Below are 21917 nucleotides of genomic sequence, written 5' to 3' on the forward strand. Positions count from 1 at the left end.
ACGCTTAAGATTTACAGGCTGCACCGTCATGTCCAACATTGTGCTAGATTTATAACAACGTCATGAACAGGGATATCCTATTTTCATCAAGTAACAGTAGTTTTCCACTTCGTCCATTGTCTTTCAAATTGCTCAATCCGTTTAAAATTCGAACTTATTTGAAATTAATTAACTAAATATATTCTATTAAAACCAAGTTGTTTGAATAACTAGTTTGCCTATGACGTCATTTTTACCATAAAACCAAATTTTATGACTGGATGCTGTCTTATTTGGATGACCGATGTCACTTTTTGTCAATTTTTGAAACATATTTTTTGCAATTTTTTCTTGACATTTTACTATTTGTCAAATACTTGTTAGCGATATTTCAGATATCAGAAAATGACGACAACCACTTATTTCAGACACTTTGAATTTTTATTACGTTTTGGCTCGTTTTATCCAAAAAATAATAATTGTAATCGGAAAACTTTATTTCAAAGTTATGAATTTTTAACCCTTGGCTATGCCTACTATCTGCGCATATTTTACAGAAATATTGAGTTAAATCAACCAAAACCAAACTATTCCTATTTGGATTTCCATTACAAATATTTCGGTAAACAATAAGAATATCTAAGACCAATCAGGTTGACAGAAACGTCATTTTCCACGAGCGTTATGCAAAACCATCTTATAATCGCTTTCAGTTCTTCATGGTGTTTTACAGTATACTCATGGAAATATTTATTTTGACGCCATCTATAATATCGTTTACAAGTCTCTCATTGACGTCATATTTTCTCCGTAATTCTGACAAAGTAATACAAAAACAAAGAGATAAATTTGACTTAGTAAAATACTCTTCATTGATAAAAAATGATTTTTTTTTTAATTTCGTCTTTTAATTGCATTGGAGTTATGCAATCTATAAAATGGAAAAACTGTAAAAGTTTCATGTCTGCATAAGTCTAGATGTTCACTGACTTAACTTTCACGGAATTTTGACACGTTTGCACACGAACTCTATTAAGATTTCAAGGAACGGCATATAACTGTCTAAGGTCTTAGGTAATACATTGTACTTCTAGAGTCAGCACTTCAAGCTAATATGATGGACCAGGAATTAATACAGGTTGTGTCTTGGTTTGGTGTTTTGCATTTTTTATCTACAGAGAATGATGCATGTGGTGCGTTCATCCCACAATTCTTGTTTTAGAACCATTTTAAAAGGTTCAGAATTTAAAAGGATAAACATTTCAATATGGTGTTTTTGACAACTGGTAATAGTATCCTGCAATATTAATTAGTTATTGACATACGAATTTCATCAATCATTTCAATACTCAGAGGTTCAAAGCAATAAATAATTAAAATGAAATTTTCTCGTCTTTCTCTGGATTTTCAAATTATTCTATAGTACTGAGTACAGAAATTTCTTTATTCAAATATTTGCATTTCTGAATATCATTACCTTCAAGTCATGATAAATATGTACAATTTTCGACATTCTTTCATCTTGCTTAAGCAATATATTTGATCAAAAAGTTAAAAATCTGTGTGAATCATCTTTATCTATAAAATTAAATGTGATTAGGAAGCATTTAAGTAAAAATTTATATAGCAAAACATGAAAATAATAGGTTTGTTTCATTTTTTTCGTAATTCTTTTCCAGATACATGTCCGGCAGGTACCAGAAGTGTAGCTTAGATAGGTGAAAATGGTCTAGTTATTGAAGGTCATTATCAGTGGAACCACGTTTCCTTGACCATGTATTCCAGCAACTGGTTTCCAGGTGAACCATGTGCGATTTCTCCAACACAAGGAAAATAGAGGGACTGTTTTGATATAGTCAGAAATTGCCAGTGGAATGAGACGCTCTGATGGCTATTGACAAATAATTTGATGGAGCAAGAATATCAACAGTCTCGTTTAAAGTCAACATTTCGAATATTCTTTGGTCGATACAGTGACCTTGCACTAACAATCTATCATTAAGTCGAAGTTTGACTGACGTTACGTTTTTCATACAAATTCTTAGGCTACAGTTCTCACACAGAATTGTCTACGACTTTTTAGTTTTTTTTTTTGTTTTGTGTGTGTGTGTGTGTGTGTGTGTGTGTGTGTGTGTGTGGTTTCTTTTTTTTTTTCTTTGCGTTTGCCAGATAATGACAAAGAATACATTGGTGGTGTGACTGGTCGACAGGGGATGCTCACTCCACCATGGCACCTGATCCCTACTTTGATGTCAGCTCTTCTCCCGATATGTAATATTTAAATGGACTTTTTAGCTTGATTACTATTCGTTGTATCATTTTTAATAAAAACCCGATGTTGTTTTATTACCGCAGACTATATTTGTACCAAGGTTTATTATTATTGGAACAAGCCTCTTGATTGAGTAGCAGACATTTTGAATTTCACAAATTATTAGTTTTGCTATGATATTTAGAATAGAGGCTATAACAACACGGAAATACAAAAAGTGAAATACAAGTGAAATACAAAATTCTGTGCAACAATTTTTATTAAAAATGGACTAAGTCTGTAAATGGAGTAACATTTAACTCCAGAAAATTTCTGTTTTTTTTTTTTTTAAAAAAAAACTAAAGAAACACTGATTACTGAATTTTAAAAAGAAAAATTATTTCACGGAATTCCATCACGTCAAAGTGTTCACACCTTAAATAATTTAAAAACAAAAAAAAGCACCCTTTAAGAATGTCAGCATTGCGCGTGCAGTCATGAAAATAAATAATTTTGAAAATATATGTAGAATCGATATCTTTAGTCGTCACAATCGCGGCATGTTTGACTCGGCAGTTGGCAACGACACTTTTACTGAATGAATATGTAGTGGAATGTAGATATGCAGGCTCAGATCCAAATACTATTGTGACATGACCGGTAATGTTTTCCTTTGAAGTTCACTGTACAATAACTAAATTACAGAGCAGTTTTTAGTGGGCGGTCCTTATGCAAATGACCCCAACTGTACAATAACTAAAATAGAGAACACTCAGGGTATCAGGGTAAATCAAATTTATTTTTAGAAATTAACAAACAGAATGACTAGATTTTTATCTCGTTACAAAATAAAAACTCAAATAGAAACAGAGAAAAATAGTAAACATTTTCTTTATACTGTTGACAAATATCACTTCATAGAAAAAGTAAAATTGCACATATTAAACAATGCCGGCATAGAACTTAACTCCTTGAATGGTTCACGCATTGCGGATTCGTTCCTGGTTTCATTGCACAAGGGTTTGTCGACACCTAACTGTAAATCACCATGGAAGTGCTTGGAAGGCGGGTCATCATTTTCGGTTTCCAATGGCCTCATCTCAGATTTACGTGGCGGATCTAGAACTTGTGACACTTTTTTTAGCATTCCCGAGCTGCAATCTTTGTACTTTCGCACTGCATCGGATCGATGTCCGGCCTTTTCATAATTTCTTGCTCAGGGACTCCCGCGATGTACATTTGAGTTGCACATGTGCGTTTTCCGCTATGATTTGTGAAATTTCCAGACAAGTCACCTTTTTCTGCTATCACCTTCATGAAATTTTTAAGTTTGTTTATGCCGACGTTTTGGTGAGAATAACGAATTTTTACATCTCCCAGTGGTGGCAGTGGGCGCCGATAGAACGGTCCCCCTCCAATTGCCTTTAGATACGCATCGAAGAAATCGATTATGCATCTTTCTCCTATATAAGTAAACAAAAAACTAGTTTTCATTTGAAACACAAATTCAACCAACAATGGAGAGAGAGAAGAGGGGTTTACAGTTGATAAACAAACATAACACATAGTTCTAGCACCATATTAGGACACAATTTTTCGCTGTTATTTCAAATTGGAAATGTATTGAACAAAACGGCCATAAATAGAGAGAGAGAGAGAGAGAAAGATTTTAACATACCTGGATCAGAGTAGTGTTTGATGTTTTTGTTCTGAACATTCGACTGGCCTAATCCTCCTTTATAAGTCTTGGAAGATCGTCCCACGAACTTAATATATTTTCCATACTCGTCAGCGCCGGTGAAAAATTGTTCAGCTGTCAAACTATAGTGCTCGTCACATCCTCTGAGCCCCCAAAAAAACATTGTCAACTGCAATTGTTCTCTGTTCTCTTGTCCAAAGACTCCCTTCTCCCACAGTTTCTCTTCCTGTTCCGGAAGTATCGGGTCTGCACATTTTATGTCACAGCCATGTCCTTTATCAATGAGATTTCTCATTTGTGCATCAGCAATCTTCCGAAATCCAGCGAATTCTGTATTTTTCTCATCCAAAAAATTTTTGTCATATATTCCTTTGTCTCGTAGGTGCCTTAACAGTCCACATAATATCAGATAAATTGATTTCGGTGGGTACTCCGTCCCGTCCTTTTTTCTCATTTCTACCACGAACCTTTCAAGCCAGTAACCCATTTCTTTGGAGTCCATAACGTGAAGTTCAGGAATGTTTTCATCCCTGTTCTCTCGCCATTCCTCGAATTCATTCATTGCCCATTTCGTATTGCTTTTTGTGTTCGCATTCTCCTGGTCGGACACGAGTTTGTTTAGCTCTTCGTCTGTTACCGGCGTCCTAAAGCGCGTAGATTTTTCTTCATCCTGTATCTCGAATTTGACGATAGGGTTAGTGTCCATACCTAACGTTACATCAAAAGCGCCATAATTATTCGCAATTGCATTTTCTTCTTTCAGATTCAGCGATAAATCACATATTCCTTCAAATGCTCATTCTCTAAAGTTTCGCATATTTGAGATAGTGTAATATCGCCTATATCATTGTCCCACGCAGCAAGAATATCGATATCCATTACGTATATACATCCATATCCGTCTGACCTTCCATTGCATCACCGTCTAAATGATTCTCATAAGCACAATTCGCGCTAGCGCAAAATGCATTGTTTATTGATTGGTCACTTCGTCAACTTAACCTTTAACTTTTTATACTTTATTCAAATTAGTTATCATTACAAAATTTGATTTGCTGTAAAATTACACAGATACAGAATCTTCAAAATCTAAAAATAATCGAACTGTCATGTCACAAGTCATTTAGAATACTCGTTTCTTATTGTATGAGAGATACAGGGCGGGGCGCGGCTCCAGCTAGCGCTCTCGCCTTAAGCCCCGCCCTGTATCTCTCATACAATAAGAAACTCGTACTCTAAATAATACTTATTTCTGTGCCTGGATTTTCAGTCCCGCTATTAACTTGCAAGGGATAACTTTAAAACAGTTGTGGATCATTGAATTCATACTACGACTATCACTATCTACTTCCTTTGTAATTTCGTAAAAAAAAAAAAAAAACTGGATAAAGTAGCATGTTTTTCATTTCTGTTTTTATCAGTCTAATGGAAAAGATTATAATTTTATATCTTTGTGTTGAGACAGAACCTTCTTTTTCGCAATTCTATGTAGCCGAACCCGAGGCAGACACAGACAGTAAGGTTAACCGCATCATTTACCAGGTTTTGGCAAGTTCTCGATTAACATGGGGCGCAATATGTGTCACGACAAATGCATGTTATTTGGGTACAACGAGAAAGATAAAATATGCTACCTACACATGCAGACTCAGCAAAACTTCTTGACAGATTCTGAGGAAGGAATAATGTACTACCAGAAAACAGAGAAAGGTAAGAAACACATTATATAAATGATATATAAATGATATTTTACATTTTCTTAAATGAGGTAATTACCTACCTATAAATACAAAAAGGACTATATTCTCATATTTCAACACGCTGCCTTTCAAATCAAATTGTTTTGGAGAAATCTATAAAAAGATGAAAAAGACCACGTTGCAAATGTCGTAAGGATTATTCTTTTTCTTTTAAAATGTATTGCTACTTAAGGTAAACATTTTAGATATATATTAAAGAATCTTAATATAAAATTCAAGGGCAAAATGCGAACTATCTATTCTTCCGTCTTCAGTAGACTGGAAGTGATAAAAGAATTACCTTTGAGAGACTACATGAAAAATATGTTTTGGTTTCAGCCTACAAAGCTTGTAACTTTGTAAGGTTTATTATTTCAACTGCATTTTAGAAGAACTAGCTTTTATTTCCACATCTGGTAATCCAATCTCTACTCAGAGTTCAATTTCAAAAGATGCAATTCTTCAAAATCACCTTTCAGTTTTGAATACTTTTAACATTCCAGACAGTGAAGTGAGTTTGATTTACCGTATCTATACTGAATTCTAAAGCTTCTTAAAAATAATTACAAGCAAGGAAATGTTCAATTAAGCTGCCATCTTTATTCCTCGCCAAAATAAAAACTGTAGTGAAGGAGAAACTTTAGACCTATTGTGCAAATGCATTTAATTAGAGTGGTGTAAAACAAATGTGGAATCTAAAAGATCCCCAAAGAAACATCTAAAATCTCAAAACTTAACCAACTAATAACTGTATGACAATCGAGATGACTTCAGTTTTTCTATCGTCGACTTCTCTTATTTATGTAGTAATATTCCAGCATCACCTGCATATGGTATTTACGTCTTCCTACCGATTTGACACTCTAAAGCAGGATTTCAGTACGACTAATTTTATGTCCAAGATTTCTTTATACTAGAATTTCTTTATACTTTATATTAGAATACTTTCTGTTTACGAAGATTTCCTTATTACGAATATCCACGATATCATATCGATATCGAATCATGATTGTTCAATGGATTATGCTATTATGGTTTTTTTAAGATTTGAATTACTTGAATACTATCCTTTTCCTGTAGTGTCGATATCTTCGATATCGATGATATCGCTTCGATATCGAATCATGTATGCGCTACCCTTCGTTGGTACCTTCCATGCCATTGTGTATGTGTTTAGACAAGTTTTACTGTAAATTGTCCGACATGTTTGTTTCCATTTCTTAGGTCGTTGCTTTTGTACTAAATTTGACTAGGGAGAACTCCATATACCAGAACAATACATAGGGCTCACAGCCAATGTAGCCGGTCAATCATCAGAGGATGCTTTCTCCTCCTCGACAACTGATCCTACCGCGGTTTATTTCCAGGGATTTAGGGGTTTTTGCCTTGTTCACGATTCGTTTTGTTTACTGAATTGATAAGATTGATCGCTGTTCGTTATTTACATATTTTACGTAATACATTTACATGTTCGACAAACTGTGAGCCTACTTATTTTAGAAGTAACAATATTTAAGCGCCCTTTCCGCTGCTTCTTGTCCGTTAAGTACACGTAAAGTATACGTTAATATACACTTCACAAAATTAAAAACGCACTGCTAAATATTCTCCTCAGTAAATACAACATTTTCCAAATCGTAAAGAGTAACTCTCCTTTTAGGCCATCTTGCCCATGAAGTGGAATTTCCGGACGATGTGGTTTTTAAAACACAAGACAAAAATCAATTTTCCGAAGCTGACTGTGTACCGTTTGTACATTGGTCACGGTTGAAGATCAGTAAGGTTGCAACAGCTGTGGTATCCCCGTTTATAAAATGATATGGAGCGATATGTCTATCATATCGCCTAGTAATCATCTTTCGCTTTGGCATCTGTATCCGGTCCACCTCATTTCCGATTGCCATAAATTTGCGATACAGTATTGTAGCTGTCGTATGGTGACTATTGAATGTCGTGTCAACCTACATAATACTTTTTTTCATATATTTTTCAATCTTATAGTGTATTATTTAATTAGAAGAAACAAAAATCTTATAATTACTTGAAATTTTTACAAGCCTCTCCATAGGAATACCCTTCAGATGAATACTGGCTGGCCTTCCTATCTTTTTTTTATGGTAAAAAGCCTCACATATGGTGTCAGGTTTTTTCTATGATAATCATTTAATAAATGCAAACATAATGAACCCAAGCAAAAGAGAAAATTAAAAAAAAAAATTTCAAAAGTGTGTGCATAATTTTCAGGCATCAGTATATTATTTCAGTAAATATTGTATTCATTTATCATTTTCGACATTTTAATATCTCATTTTTTTTAGATATTCATCAAATACAGCATAAATAAGTTTGGAAAAAGTGTAAATCAATTTTCTGTGATTTTGCTGTGGCAATATTGTCTAATGTATGATCAAAACGAAAACATATAGAAGCTTTGCTGCAACTATGTTAATTTATGATCAGGCTAAGCAGTTAGCGATGAAGAAAGCTCTTAATTTTGAGTGTTCTGATTTATTTACGTTTGCAGTACTTTCAAATTTATATAAATTGTGATATCTGCTTCTGATCAGTTTGTAGATTATTTTTCATATCACACTGAAAGCTAAATGTAACATCGCTGATTGTCTTTCATCTAAATGTACTTTCTTATCTGATGATTTTTCATACCAATATTTCACATTGATAAGTATGGGTGTAATATAAATAGGTTGTGGCTCGCAGTGGCTGGAGTATAGGAATCATTGCTACTTTCATAATCAGATGAAAGCCACATGGACTGAAGCTAAAGTAATATATGAATACACATTTCTTTTTTATATTTTGTAGTATTTTGTCAAAGCCTATCATTGTAGCGAAACTCTACAAAAGTTAAATGTGTATAACAGTTTCTTATAACAGTAAAACTTAGAATTGAAGCTACGTTTATAAACATATTGTTAAGGAAAGTAATATTTAAATCATAACGTCATCATTGCCATATACATTCCATTTTGGATATTCAATCCACGTGTATATAATTAATAATGCTTACATACGGTTTGAGTCATTGAGAAAAATTAAATCAAAATGATTTTATTTTAGTTGTGGTGCGAGTCCAGATATGCTCACCTGGTAGAAATAGAGAGTAAGGAGGAATCTGATTGGCTGGCCAGAACGTTTCTTTTGAAAGGTTAGTTGCATACACATTTAAATTAAATTGTTCAATTTACATCTAGTAAAAAAATCTTTCAAATATTGTTTCAAAATGTATAACGAAAAGAAAAATGTTCCAAGGGGATTCTAATTATCTCTTTCTGTTCCGAGTATAAACTGTCTTCACTTATTTTTCTACCGTGTACTCTGTATATAAATCAAAAATCTGGGAAAGAAACAATAAGAGTAGCATGCTTTCATTAAATCAAAATATTTTCAAAAAAAATCATTGTTTTAAACCTTTTCAAAGATACCATTCTGTTATTGCGAAAAAAAAAATCTGAATGTGTGCTCTAATTTTACAGCAGGTGCCTTCCTATATTTATTTGTTAATAAAATCTAACTAAATCATCAAACAGAAATATTCTGAAAATTACTAATACTTCTGAGTTCAAAGAAAATTCTGGGGTTTTTTTCCCCAAGATTTTTAAAGATTATTCCATTATGAATATATATATATATATATATATATATATATATATATATATATATATATATATATATATATATATATATATACGATTACCAACTTAGGTCCGGAGTAGGATATCAACCCGACTTGGGTGCAGTTGCTCACTTTAAAGAAAATAATAAAATTTTTGTGCGATTTATGATTTATTATGATAGAGGACAGAGGGATAGAACGAATTAAAGAGAAAACGAAGGGAAATTCGGAGAGATTTAAAAAAAACGATGATATATATATTTTCAACAGCACCAAAGTCGGTGATACAAACAGCACCTAAGTTAAACCCAGAGTTAAATGCTGTTAAGGGAGAAAACTGCAACGTTCTTGTCTCTAATGTATAATGATTTTCGTCTTTAGTCCATAATAAAATGTTTTAACCCATTTACTTGATCAGTACATTGTATATGATTAGGTTTGTTCTATGCGGTATTTTATTCTTTTTATTATGAAGAGAATAAAAGAAGAAAGGCCTTTGACATATTTTAAAATATTAATTTCTTACTTCATGAAGTAAGGTAAAAGAGATCTAAATCATGTTTATTAAATTAATCTCCGCAAAAGCTTATCACGAAAAGTGATATGAACATCGCTTGATTATTGTCATAGGAAATTATAATCCACCTATACACTTTCTTTAAAATGTAGCTACGTCAAGTTATCCAATGACAATAATTTTTTTTTTTTTTTTTTTTTGTTTTGTTTTTTTTTTTTTTTTTTTGTTATGTTTTGTTTTTTTTGTTTTTGTTTTTGTTTTTTTTTTGTTTTGTTTTGTTTTGTTTTTTTTTTTTTTGTTTGTTTGTTTGTTTTTGTTTGCTTTTTTTTTGTTTTTTTGAAATCGTTAAAGATTGATTTTAATAATTTCTCGTAAAATTTAATCATTAATCTATTTTGTTTTTATAAAAATAGAAAACTGACAATACTGTAATTAACATGCTTTAACATTTTGCACTACTTTAAAAAAAATCTTTGTTTTGCATTAGGGGACGACCATTTGATTCTAAAAGGGGGGGGGAGGCAAACATTTTCGAGCCAGATTATTCATTTTCAATTCATTCAAGGACAGATTATTTATTTTCTTCTTCTCTGAAAAAAGTTTGAAAAGTTAAAAAAAATTAATAATAATATTATTTATTTTCTTGCCAGTCGAGGACAGATATATTTTTAATATTTTCGAGGACAGATTAATTAATTTCCAAATTAGACACAGATTATTTATTTCCAAAATATACCACCCCCATCCCAGAATTTTGAGTCAGATAATTTATTTTCATGTCATTCAAGGACAGATTATTTATTTTCTTCCTCTCTGAAAAAAGTTTGAGAAGCAATGATGATAATAATAATAATAATGATAGTGGGCAACGACAGTTTATTTATTTTCTTTCCAGTCGAGGACAGATTATATATTTTTAATATTTTCGAGGACAGATTATTTATTTCCAAATTATACACAATATTATTTTATTTCCAAAATGCACCACCTCATCCCAGAATCAAATGGTCGTCCCCTTAAAAAACAAAATGATTAAAATTATAATTAAAGAAAATTAAGATTTAAAAACCTTAGAAATCTAGGCACGGCCTCTTCGTATGGCAGCAATGACAATGTGGATACTGTTGGGAATCTTTAATGTCCACAGTGTAACAATGTGATGGGACTTCTTTACAATACACAAAGCCATAGGCGGAGTCATGGATATCGGTGTTACAATAAACCTATTATACACGATGTCTCCTTTGATTCACTAATACCCTATGTAAATAAACAATTAGGTCTTCATCACATTTGCACCAAACTTTAATCTGTCTCTTTGAAAGGTTTAAATAATCTACTCGACACAGTCCATATTCGGATCCTTCGATATCAGAATACAGGCTCGGATCTGTGATTATGGATATTGAATATCATATTGTTTTTTAAGCCGCCATGTTTCACGAAGAAAATACTACTTAAACAACCCGTTTGTTCCTTTAACTTCAATATATCTATATACCTATAAAGGAATTGACGCAGTTAATATAAGTAATATTCTTAATCACAAAAGGGTCCAGTCTTGTTTCCACAATATTTCAAGTTGAAGTCCACACTTTGTATTTCTTACAAATATACACAGACTATTGCTTCCAAACTTTTTAATTACAAAAAACTCTACAGTGCCTAGATATCGAACATCTTAAACAAAATCCTCCAAAGTTTCATGTTCTTCACCACCCTACAACTATATTCCTGCTGGACACGTCATTATTGGTGACGCAACATAGTTAATAATGAGAACCTTAAATCACTTATTTTAAAAGGGCCAAAATTTAGGGAACCCTGTGACGGTACATATTGTCGTCGGCAACACTATGTACATACCCTAACTGTACATATTGTCGTCCATCGGTGCATATTGTCGCCGACGACAAAAACATTATTTTCCTCCTGTATAATGAACGGTAGTATGTGCGACATATTGTCGTTGATATATTGTTTTGATGAATATTTACTAGGGTCGTGGAGAGAGAGAGAGAGAGAGAGAGAGAGAGAGAGAGAGAGAGAGAGAGATTGACAAAAACGCAAACACAGAAACACACACGCACGCATAGAGGGAGTCAGACAGATACAGTGCTGCTATCCCACAAGTTGACATGGGATGGGATTGGATAGGATTCAGGATTGAGAATTCACGATAGAAATATATAGTAGTTAATCCCATCCTATCCTGTATCCTACAGCCAATCAGATTCGAGTAAAGGTTGATTCATATTTCAGAATTAATTACAAAAAAGGAATATGATTTGAAACGTTTACAAAAGAAATATCTATAAAATACAATAGAAAAAAAAAACATTTTTTTTCTTAACACACATTAATTATTAACTTCGAAGCATTAACTTCGAGTAACATGGCGTACGATTTAACCGTGAACAATCACCGGAAGAATATTCGCATGTAAACAACGAAGAGTTCGGACATTGACTGGTATTGCCTGTCTCTATCGTTCGAAAGAAAAAAAAGAAAATATCGCGCATATCAGACAGGCAAGCCAGTCTAGCGGGGTGTCGGGAATTAATGGATGTCGATCTCGATTATTTTTCCTCGATTAAAACATATTAAATAAATGAAGTATATAATTATAACTGATTTTTATATGGTCGTCATTTTTTTTTTCGTTTTGTGAAATTACTCTTAAATATTAAAAAACTGAAAGTAGCAGGATAGGATAGATAGGATTAGACTGAAATCACAGGATAGGATTGTGGATGCAGGATTCACGATAGGATAGGATTGTCAACTTGTAGGATAGCAGCACTGTAGCGTTGCTCGCAATACTTTGGGGAGAATACGTTGTGTCCAGGATCGGTGTAAACGACTATATATTAGGATGTTACTGTTTTGTCTTCAGTAGTAATAATTATCTATAGATATAACAGTTTTGTTTTTTTTCCTCATTCCACATTTCCACAGTTCCACATTTTAGATCACCTGAGATGAAAGCTCGAGAGAGCTTTTCTGATCACTCGTTGTCTGGTGTCCGTCTGTCTGTCCCTCCGTCTGTAAACTTTTCAACTCCTTGTAAAACCACTGGGCAAAGATTGTACAGAACATCCTTGGGCAAGGGGGTCTTATGTTGTTGAAATGAAGGACCAAGCCTCTTTCCAGGTGAGATAATCACAAGGTGAGATAATCAAGGAAAGGTAAACATAAGGTAGTTCATTAAAAAATCATTTTCTCAAGAACCACCGGACAAAAAAAGCTTACACTTATGTAGAGGGTACCTTAGGTAGTGTATATTTAAATTGTTCAAATTATGACCCCCCTAGGGTAGGGTTGGGCCTCAAATTTGAATCAAATTTTACCATTGAAATATTTAGGAAAAATCTTTTTCCAGAACCACTGGGCTAGATATAAAGAAAGTAAGATGAAAGCTTCCTAAAATAGTGTTGATTCTAAATTGTTCAGATCATGGTCCCCGGGGTTAGAGTGGGGCCACCATTGGGAAGTTTTATGATGAAAATATTTAATTATATATTACTCTTCTTCTGAAGAACTACTATACCAGAAAAGATTTTCTCCTGGGGTAATGTAGATTGTAAATTGTTCAGATCATGACACCACAAAAGGGGATAAAAGTTTAATATTGAAATATATAAGAAAAATCTTTTCTTCTCAAAAACCACAGGACCAGAAAAAGAAAGTTATGTGGAAGCTTCCTAAGATAATGTATATTGTAAATTGTTCAGATTGTGGTTCCCGAGGGTAGGGTGGGACACAAAAGGGAATCAAAGCTTTACATTGAAATATATAAGAAAAATATTTTAGAATTTTCTCTTCAAGAACCACTGGACCAGAAAAAATGAAACTTTGGAAACTTACTGAGGTAGTCTAGATTGTAAATTGATTAGATCATGTTCTTCAGGGATAAGATCGGTCCAAAATTGGGATTTCATAGGTAAAAATCTTCAAAACTCATCTTCTAAAAAACAGCGAAGTCATGATGAAACAATTAAAGTGCATCCTCTAATAGAATAGATAATCACGGCGTTACAGAAGGCGATCATTTTTACATACAAATACATGTTTTCATTGGGAAAAAATCTTATGCAAAACAACACGGCCAAAGTGTCTCAGGTGAGCGTTGTAGCCCATGAGCCCCTTTAAAGTTTTCCCATTTAACCTGCTTCTATAGAAGTTATAGGAAATTTGAGAACATTTTTAGTGCACTTGATATCAGTTTATTTTTTATATTTTTTTTTTAGATTTAAAATGATACAAGGTTGCAATCGCAGCTAGGTTAAGGACTTCCATATTTACGTCAGCCTATTCAGAGGTGCAGGAAAGCTATTATGACGTCAAGTTAATCTGATTAAAATTAAACATATTCTGAAATATGTTAATCCACATTTTATTGTCAAGCTAAATTGATAATGTAAAGACTTTATATATAGCCGTGAGAAGTACAATTGTACATTAACGTGCTAGAATGACAGGTCTAGCCCCTCGAAAATATCAAAAGTTTAACGATATCCGCTTCACTATGAATTCTGACTTTTTAAACAATTGTAGCTATTATTCCTACTATTCTGAAAAGTGCTGAGAGCTGGTTGTACATTCTTTATTTATTCCGTAATGTAACATTATTCCAATGCGTATTACATCTATGTCTAGAGTTTATAGAAAGTCGGCTAGATTTTGCATAATTTCCAAACATGAGGAGGTTGCTCCCAGTACTTTTCATGTTTGAATTTGTCTCAAAGAAAACAGAATAAATTTTATAGAAGAAAAATACCCGTTTATCGTTGAACTTTTTTGTTGTTGTACATATATGATCTTATTTCAAACCTGTCACGTGACAAACAGCTGGTGTAAGCAATGTCGCTTTGGCCGAACTCAGCAGAGACCCGATTGAACAAGTGCAAACACCACAATTCTCATTCAACAAAACTAATGCTGTTAAAAAATATTAAAATTAAATTCATTTTCTCTGAATAAATGTATGAAATACGCGGAGATAACGAACAGAATTCGAGCTCAGAAGTCCATTAAACATTACAAAATAAGACTTTAGATGTGGGATCAGGTGCCATGGAGGAGTGAGCATCCCCTGCCGACCGGTCACACCCGCCGTGTGCTCCTTGTCATGATCGGGAAATAACGGAAAAATCCGTCGACAAATCAGTGTGTAAATAATGGCCTAACAATTATTATGAAAAAAGTCAGTCAGGCAGCCTCTTTCTTTACTCCCTCGCTAAAATTTTAACAGCAGTGAAGGAGAAACTTCAAGAGTACTGTACAACAATATATTCGATAAGTGATGTATATCAGATTTGGATACTTAAAAACCCCAAAGAACGTTTAGAAAATTTAAAATCACAAAATTTTACCAAACCAATAACATTATTAAAATCGTATTTGTATGACGGCATGCTGTATATTTTGCTGGTCAACGGCATTAAATATAGATATAATTAAATTATTTTCAAGATTTCATCAGGATCGCAGCACTTTTCAGATACCTTAATACTTCTGGAGTTTATTTGTAAAAGCTTACTATGATCTATTGAGGATATGCCCTTGCACTAGATCGATTTATTAAGACCCTTACATTACCCTTCGATGTACTTGCATACTAATATACGCTAGTATCAATGAAATAGGAAATGTACGGAATATATATAAATAAAATCATAAAGAAGACATTGAATCCAAGTTAATGGCCTACGAAATATCTGTAAATATTTTTTTATTTAATTATAGAATACATTTTTCGTTGAGAAAATATTACTTGATTCGCCTCTTACTACATACAAACTGCGTCAAGTTTTTCGAAATGACGTCACATCGACAAGTGCATTACGATCAGTGACCATTTTATACCTTGATATGTGAGATTTAACTAACGACAAAACAGCATGTTGTAGTAAGTTTTGAGGTAGTGTGATGGTCTCCTACAGCTTAAAATAGCAAATCATTTCATTTTATGGTATTTTTAAGAATTATTGGTTTTGTGTGATCTCATAGTTAATTTTTCCCGTACAAATAAAACTCCGCTCCCTTTTTGTAGCTTAACTGTGCTGCGTAAAATCGATAAACTGTACACCAAAAAAGGATTGATTGATTGATTGATTGTATATTGTTTTACGTCCCATTCGAGAATTTTCACTCATATAGAGACGTCACCATATACCGGTGAAGGGCTTCAAATTTTGACCTTTACTCGGCACTCAGGGCCATTGAGCAGTGAGGGATCTTTATCGTGCCAACGCCTGCCGTGACACGGGGCCTCGGTTTTCAAGGTCTCATCCGAAGGACCCGCAACTTTCACTTCAAAGTGCCGAGCGCATGGCGAAGGAACAGTTGCTACCTATTTTTTATCGACTTAGGTCTGTCGCGGCCGACATTCGAACTCACGACCTCCCGATCACCGAGCGAGCGCTCTACCGACTGAGCTACCGTGAACGGTACCAAAAAAGGAAATTGTAGACAGAATGACTTCTATGAGGTTTTGAATGCACTTAGAAAAGTGAAGGCATCATACATTGATTTTGCTCTCTTACTTGTACTAAATCGTTGAGATGATCCAGTCTTGGAATACTTACCTTCATTAAAATTGTTAACCTGATATATAACATTTGATACGATAGCATCAAAGTAGAGATTAAACGAGTATACCATTAGCTTTCTCTTGATAGCAAGATATGACATTTAGGAAATACATATATTAAAATTATTTAAAGGTTGGTTCCAAATTTCATTTTGCATGATTCGTACTGATAGAACATGCATCTTTACTGACAATAGAGGTAACTTCATAGATATAGGCCCTCAACAAAGCTGCGGAAACAGTATCTCAGATGTCAACAAAATGCTATTGCTGAAGAACTAATGAAATGAAATAGAATCTTAAGTAGGCATATTGTACATTGAACAAAAGCAATGTGGACAGAAATAATTCTATGTTGCTTTTATATGTATGCACCATTTCTTGCAATTGCTTACTAACTGTTACTCAGGCATCGAGATGCTCAAAAGTAGGTATACTTACATTCAATTTAATAATTAGTATGAAATATAACATTGGTTATGCATAGCCGAAAAGTACATATTCTGCACGTCAAACTTCAGGCTAATTACATTTTAAAGGAATACATTACATTACCATTTCTTCGGAAATATGGACATCGAAATACCATTTCTATCACTGTCATTACTTACAATTCATGTCATGCATATAAGGATATATATCGTACAGTTCATAATCCTGTGTTGACAATTATGTACTCTAGCATTTCGCACGTGATACATGTGAAGAACAAAAGATATAGATTTTTCACTTGTGCAATACGTTCTCCGACATTAGAACATAAAGACACATGTAGATAAAAATTGTCCTACAGATGAAATTGTTTTCTTTTCATGTATCAATCTGATATATATTGAACATTAAACAAAGAAATTTGTCGATAGAAATTCTTCTATGCAGTTTTTGTCTGCCTTTAGAAATGTGTACAAATCACATCTTGGTATTGTTACTTACTGTTACTTTTGAATTAAGATGATCCAGTTATGGAATACTTACCTACATTATTTTTTTAGTACAACTTTGATTGCACAGAGCATCAAAGTAAACTTTATACATATATGACATAGTTATCGTGATGGCATGAAAGGGAATGTCACTGAAAATTGGAAATGTTGAAGTAAATTGGACAGATTTTAGAAATTCTTACATTGCCTTACTTTATGACGAAACAAACTGATATTACATGCATCTTCTTCTGGCAAAAGAGGTTTCTTCGTAAATATAAGCTATCTCCTGAGCTAGTTTATGTGTTACATAAGGAAGGATATATCATATGTCAGCTAACGCAATTCTTGAGTAACATAGGATTGAGGATAGAATCTAACATCGATATACGGTACACCAAAAAAAAAAAGGAAATTGTATACAGAATGACTTCTATGAGGATTTGAATGCACTTAGAAAAGTGAAGGCATCATACATTGTCACAGATTGTCGAGCGGATTTATCTTTTAACTAATTAAAATACAACTCAAATGCTTTTGTTTACAATTTACATGTTTAATTAATGATGATACTACATACAAATGTCATTGTTGTTGTTTGTCGTAATTTCCCGTCTCGCCGCTGGCTTTTCCACCTCACAGGCTGGACGATGGGCTCTAGGTTCCAAAGCAGGCTGGCCTATCTACTACACGCCATGGGCGGACTTTAGGCACTGGGTGGCCTCACTGTTGTACAAAAACTCTGACATATGGATGGAACCTGCTCCAACATATACATACAAGTTTTACTTACAAGCTCTAGTGGCTTTACACAAATACACATTACACTCATTATCAGATTTATAGATAATGGACACGTCTTAGATAAGACTCAATTACACACACATGAGTTGTTTAAATTATACATATAACTCTTACACAAATGCAAATGCAATATTGCGAATTGCTACTTTACGGACAACAATTTTGACAGAAATTGTACACCGTGCTTTGAAATATTTAAATACGTGTTACTATAGATAGAAATCAAATTAAAGGAAACACACATGCTAAAAATGATGAGAAATGCGGTGACTGGATGTTTTAGGACAAATGAATAATATATAGGAAATAACTAAAATAGAATTATAAATATAAGCTTTACCTCAGAAAAGCTGGACCATTACACTGCTAAAAATAATATCACACCAGAGCAAGCACTGCCATGAATCACAAGGGTACATATATGTAAAAAACAAAGATATAAGAGGAGATAGAGGCGTCCTCCTCTCTGGACTGCCGCGTCCAAACTAACTGGCACGGACTGGTGGGTTTTAAGGTCCAGTGAATTGAGGTTCAGTGAAGGATATGTACAATAATAACACATTTAAAACGAAGGGGTTCCCCACGGGATATATACATGAAAATTTAAAATACATTACCAAAAGTATGTTAGGATGATTTTAATGTGACATACATTGATTTTGTTCTCTTACTTGTACTAAATCGTTGAGATGATCCAGTCTTGGAATACTTACCTTCATTAAAAGTGTTAACCTTATATATAACATTGGATATGCATAGCATCAAAGTAGAGATTAAACAAGTATCATAAGATTTCTCTTGATAGGGAGATATAACATTTGGGAAATACATATGATAAAATTATTTAAAGGTTGGTTCCAAATCTCATTTTTCATGATTCGTACTGATATAACATGCATCTTTTCTGACAATACAGGCATCGTCAAAGAAATAAGCCCTCAACAAAGCTGCGGTGTATGTGACATACAAAAACAGTACGCAGCTCTGTTAAGGCTGCATAAAGGGGGCGGGGCCTAATTTATACGGGAAAAGTTTACTGTGACATCACACAAATATAGCAATTCCTCACAATAACAGAAAATGAAATAATTTGCGAATCTAAACTGCACAAGAGTAATGAACTACATCAAAACTTACCACTGCATTCATTTTTGTCGCTAGTTAAATCCCACACAGCAAAATATAAACAAGTCACTGATCGCAATGCACTTGTCGACATGACGTCATCATGGTAAAGTTTGACGCATTTTATGTGCAGTGAGAGGCGGATCAAGTAATTTTTTCACAGTGAAAAATGCATTTTATTATTAAACAGAATATTATATGAAAATCTTAGGTAGACCATTAATACAAATCTGAAACATTTGTTTAGTGTCATTATTTAAAAACTATCGAGAGAATGTATTGAATTAATTCTACCGTGTTTTTGTCTACAGGGTGTGCATGTTTCACGCCGAGGTGCCTCATTAAATCGCCTTTTCGCAAGGGCATACACTTCATAGATCTTGACCACTTTTTGAATACATATAATGGACATATTCCTTAACTTGAAAAGTGCTGCTGCTTTCCTGAAATCGATAGCATAACTTAATAAATACATAAAATACTTTGTAAAGGTCACACATATTTCGACATAAGCAAGATAACATGAAATTTAAACTAATAAAATGCGAATTCTATTTAAAGCAGCAGCACTTTCCATAAACTACAAGTTATGTAGAAACAATCTATTACTTTGATTTTTAATTTTAACTAGGGTATGCCCTTGCGATATTGAAATTTGTTTGTGACCTACATACAGTACACATTACATGCATTTATCACGTGACTATCAAATATCGTGACCAAACCAAATTTAGTACAGAGCGAGGTATACAATGTTATTTCAAAGAATGTTAAAGTCATAAGATAATATAGTACCTTTACAAAATTAAATTCATTTTAAAAAAGGATGTATTTATACACGTTTATATTCTGTTGATTTCTTCGAAGTACGCCTTAACAGTGCTGCGTATCTCAGATGTCAACAAAATGCTATTGTTATAGAAATAATGAAATAAAAAAGAATCTTATTTAGGCATATTGTACACTATACAAAAAAATGTGGACAGAAACGAGTTTTCGTGATGTCATGAAAACAGTATCTCAGATGTCATCAAAATGCTATTGCTGAAGAACTAATGAAATAAAATAGAATCTTGTTTAGGCATATTGTACATTGAACAAAAACAATGTGGACAGAAATAATTATACCCGCACTTTCTAAAGAAAAAAGCCCCTGGTTCCCTGAACTCCTCTTACAATTTACACAGAAGCCTAATCATCTTTAATTTTGGGAGATGGTTGAGGTGTCCTGTAGATGTGCAGTAAGGTTTCGGAATTTTCATTTTCACCCTAGGGGTCAAATGGGGGTCGAAAAATGACGTTTTTTATGCAAAAGCCCCTGGTTCCCTGAACTCCTCTTACATTTTACACAGTAGCCTACTCATCTTTTGGGAGATGTTTGGTGTTGTCATGTAGATGTGCAGTAAGGTTTCGGAATTTTCATTTTCACCCTAGGGGTCAAATGGGGTTGAAAAATGACGTTTTTTATGAAAAATGCCCCTGGTTCCCTGAACTCCTCTTACATTTTACACAGTAGCCTAATCATCTTTTGGGAGATGGTTGGTGGTGTCATGTAGATGGCAGTAAGGTTTCGGAATTTTCATTTTCACCCTAAGGGTCAAATGGGGGTCGAAAAATGACGTTTTTTATGCAAAAAGCCCCTGGTTCCCTGAACTCCTCTTACATTTTACACAGTAGCCTACTCATCTTTTGGGAGATGTTTGGTGGTGTCATGTAGATGTGCAGTAAGGTTTCGGAATTTTCATTTTCACCCTGGGGGTCAAATGGGGGTCGAAAAATGACATTTTTTATGCAAAGAGCCCCTGGTTCCCTGATCTCCTCTTACATTTTACACAGTAGCCTAATCATCTTTTGGGAGACGTTTGAAGGTGTCATGTAGATGTGCAGTAAGGTTTTGGAATTTTATTTTCACCCTGGGGGTCAAATGGGGGTCGAAAAATGACGTTTTTTTTAATGAAAAATGCCCCTGGTTACCTGAACTCCTCCTACATTTTACACAGTAGCCTAATCATCTTATGGGAGATGGTTAGTGGTGTCCTGTAGATGTGCAGTAAGGTTTCGGAATTTTCATTTTCACCTTGGGGTCAAATGGGGGTCGAAAAATGATGTTTTTAATGCAAAGAGCCCCTGGTTCCCTGAACTTCTCTTACATTTTACACAGTAGCCTAATCATCTTTTGGGAGATGGTAAGTGGTGTCCTGTAGATGTGCAATAAGGTTTCGGAATTTTCATTTTCACCCTGGGGGTCAAATGGGGGTCGAAAAATGACGTTTTTCAGGAAAAAAAGCCCCTGGTTCCCTGAACTCCTCTGACATTTTACAGAGTAGCCTAATCATCTTTTGGGAGATGTTTGGTGGTGTCCTGTAGATGTGCGGTAAGGTTTTGGAATTTTCATTTTCACCCTAGGGGTCAAATGGGGTTCGAAAAATAACGTTTTGTTTTTTTTTTTTTTTAGAAAGCCCCTGGTTCCCTGAACTCCTCTTACATTTTACACAGTAGCCTAATCATCTTTTGGGAGATGGTTAGTGGTGTCCTGTAGATGTGCAGTAAGGTTTCGGAATTTTCATTTTCACCCTGGGGGTCATATGGGGGTCGAAAAATGAGGTTTTCTATGCAAAAAGCCTGGGTTCCCAGAACTCCTCTTACATTTT

General features: G+C 33.9%; 1 protein-coding gene and 1 pseudogene across 1 annotated transcript in view; one reads left to right on the forward strand and one right to left on the reverse strand.

Moving 5' to 3' along the window:
* Window positions 1-3170: 3170 nt before the first annotated feature.
* On the reverse strand, window positions 3171-4808 carry LOC133185145 (uncharacterized; annotated as a pseudogene).
* Window positions 4809-5494: 686 nt separating this feature from the next.
* Window positions 5495-21917, forward strand: part of LOC133185146 (snaclec coagulation factor IX/factor X-binding protein subunit A-like) — a 36548-nt gene continuing 20125 nt past the window's right edge. The window contains exons 1-3 of the mRNA XM_061320204.1: window positions 5495-5639; window positions 8373-8452; window positions 8747-8834. Coding sequence (XP_061176188.1) covers window positions 5495-5639; window positions 8373-8452; window positions 8747-8834 — 313 coding nt within the window. The remainder of the gene's footprint in view (window positions 5640-8372; window positions 8453-8746; window positions 8835-21917) is intronic.

Source organism: Saccostrea echinata, unplaced genomic scaffold, assembly GCF_033153115.1.
Source record: "Saccostrea echinata isolate AGI-Se365-2 ecotype Australia unplaced genomic scaffold, CSIRO_AGI_Sech_v1 ptg000012l, whole genome shotgun sequence".
NCBI lineage: Eukaryota > Metazoa > Mollusca > Bivalvia > Ostreida > Ostreidae > Saccostrea > Saccostrea echinata.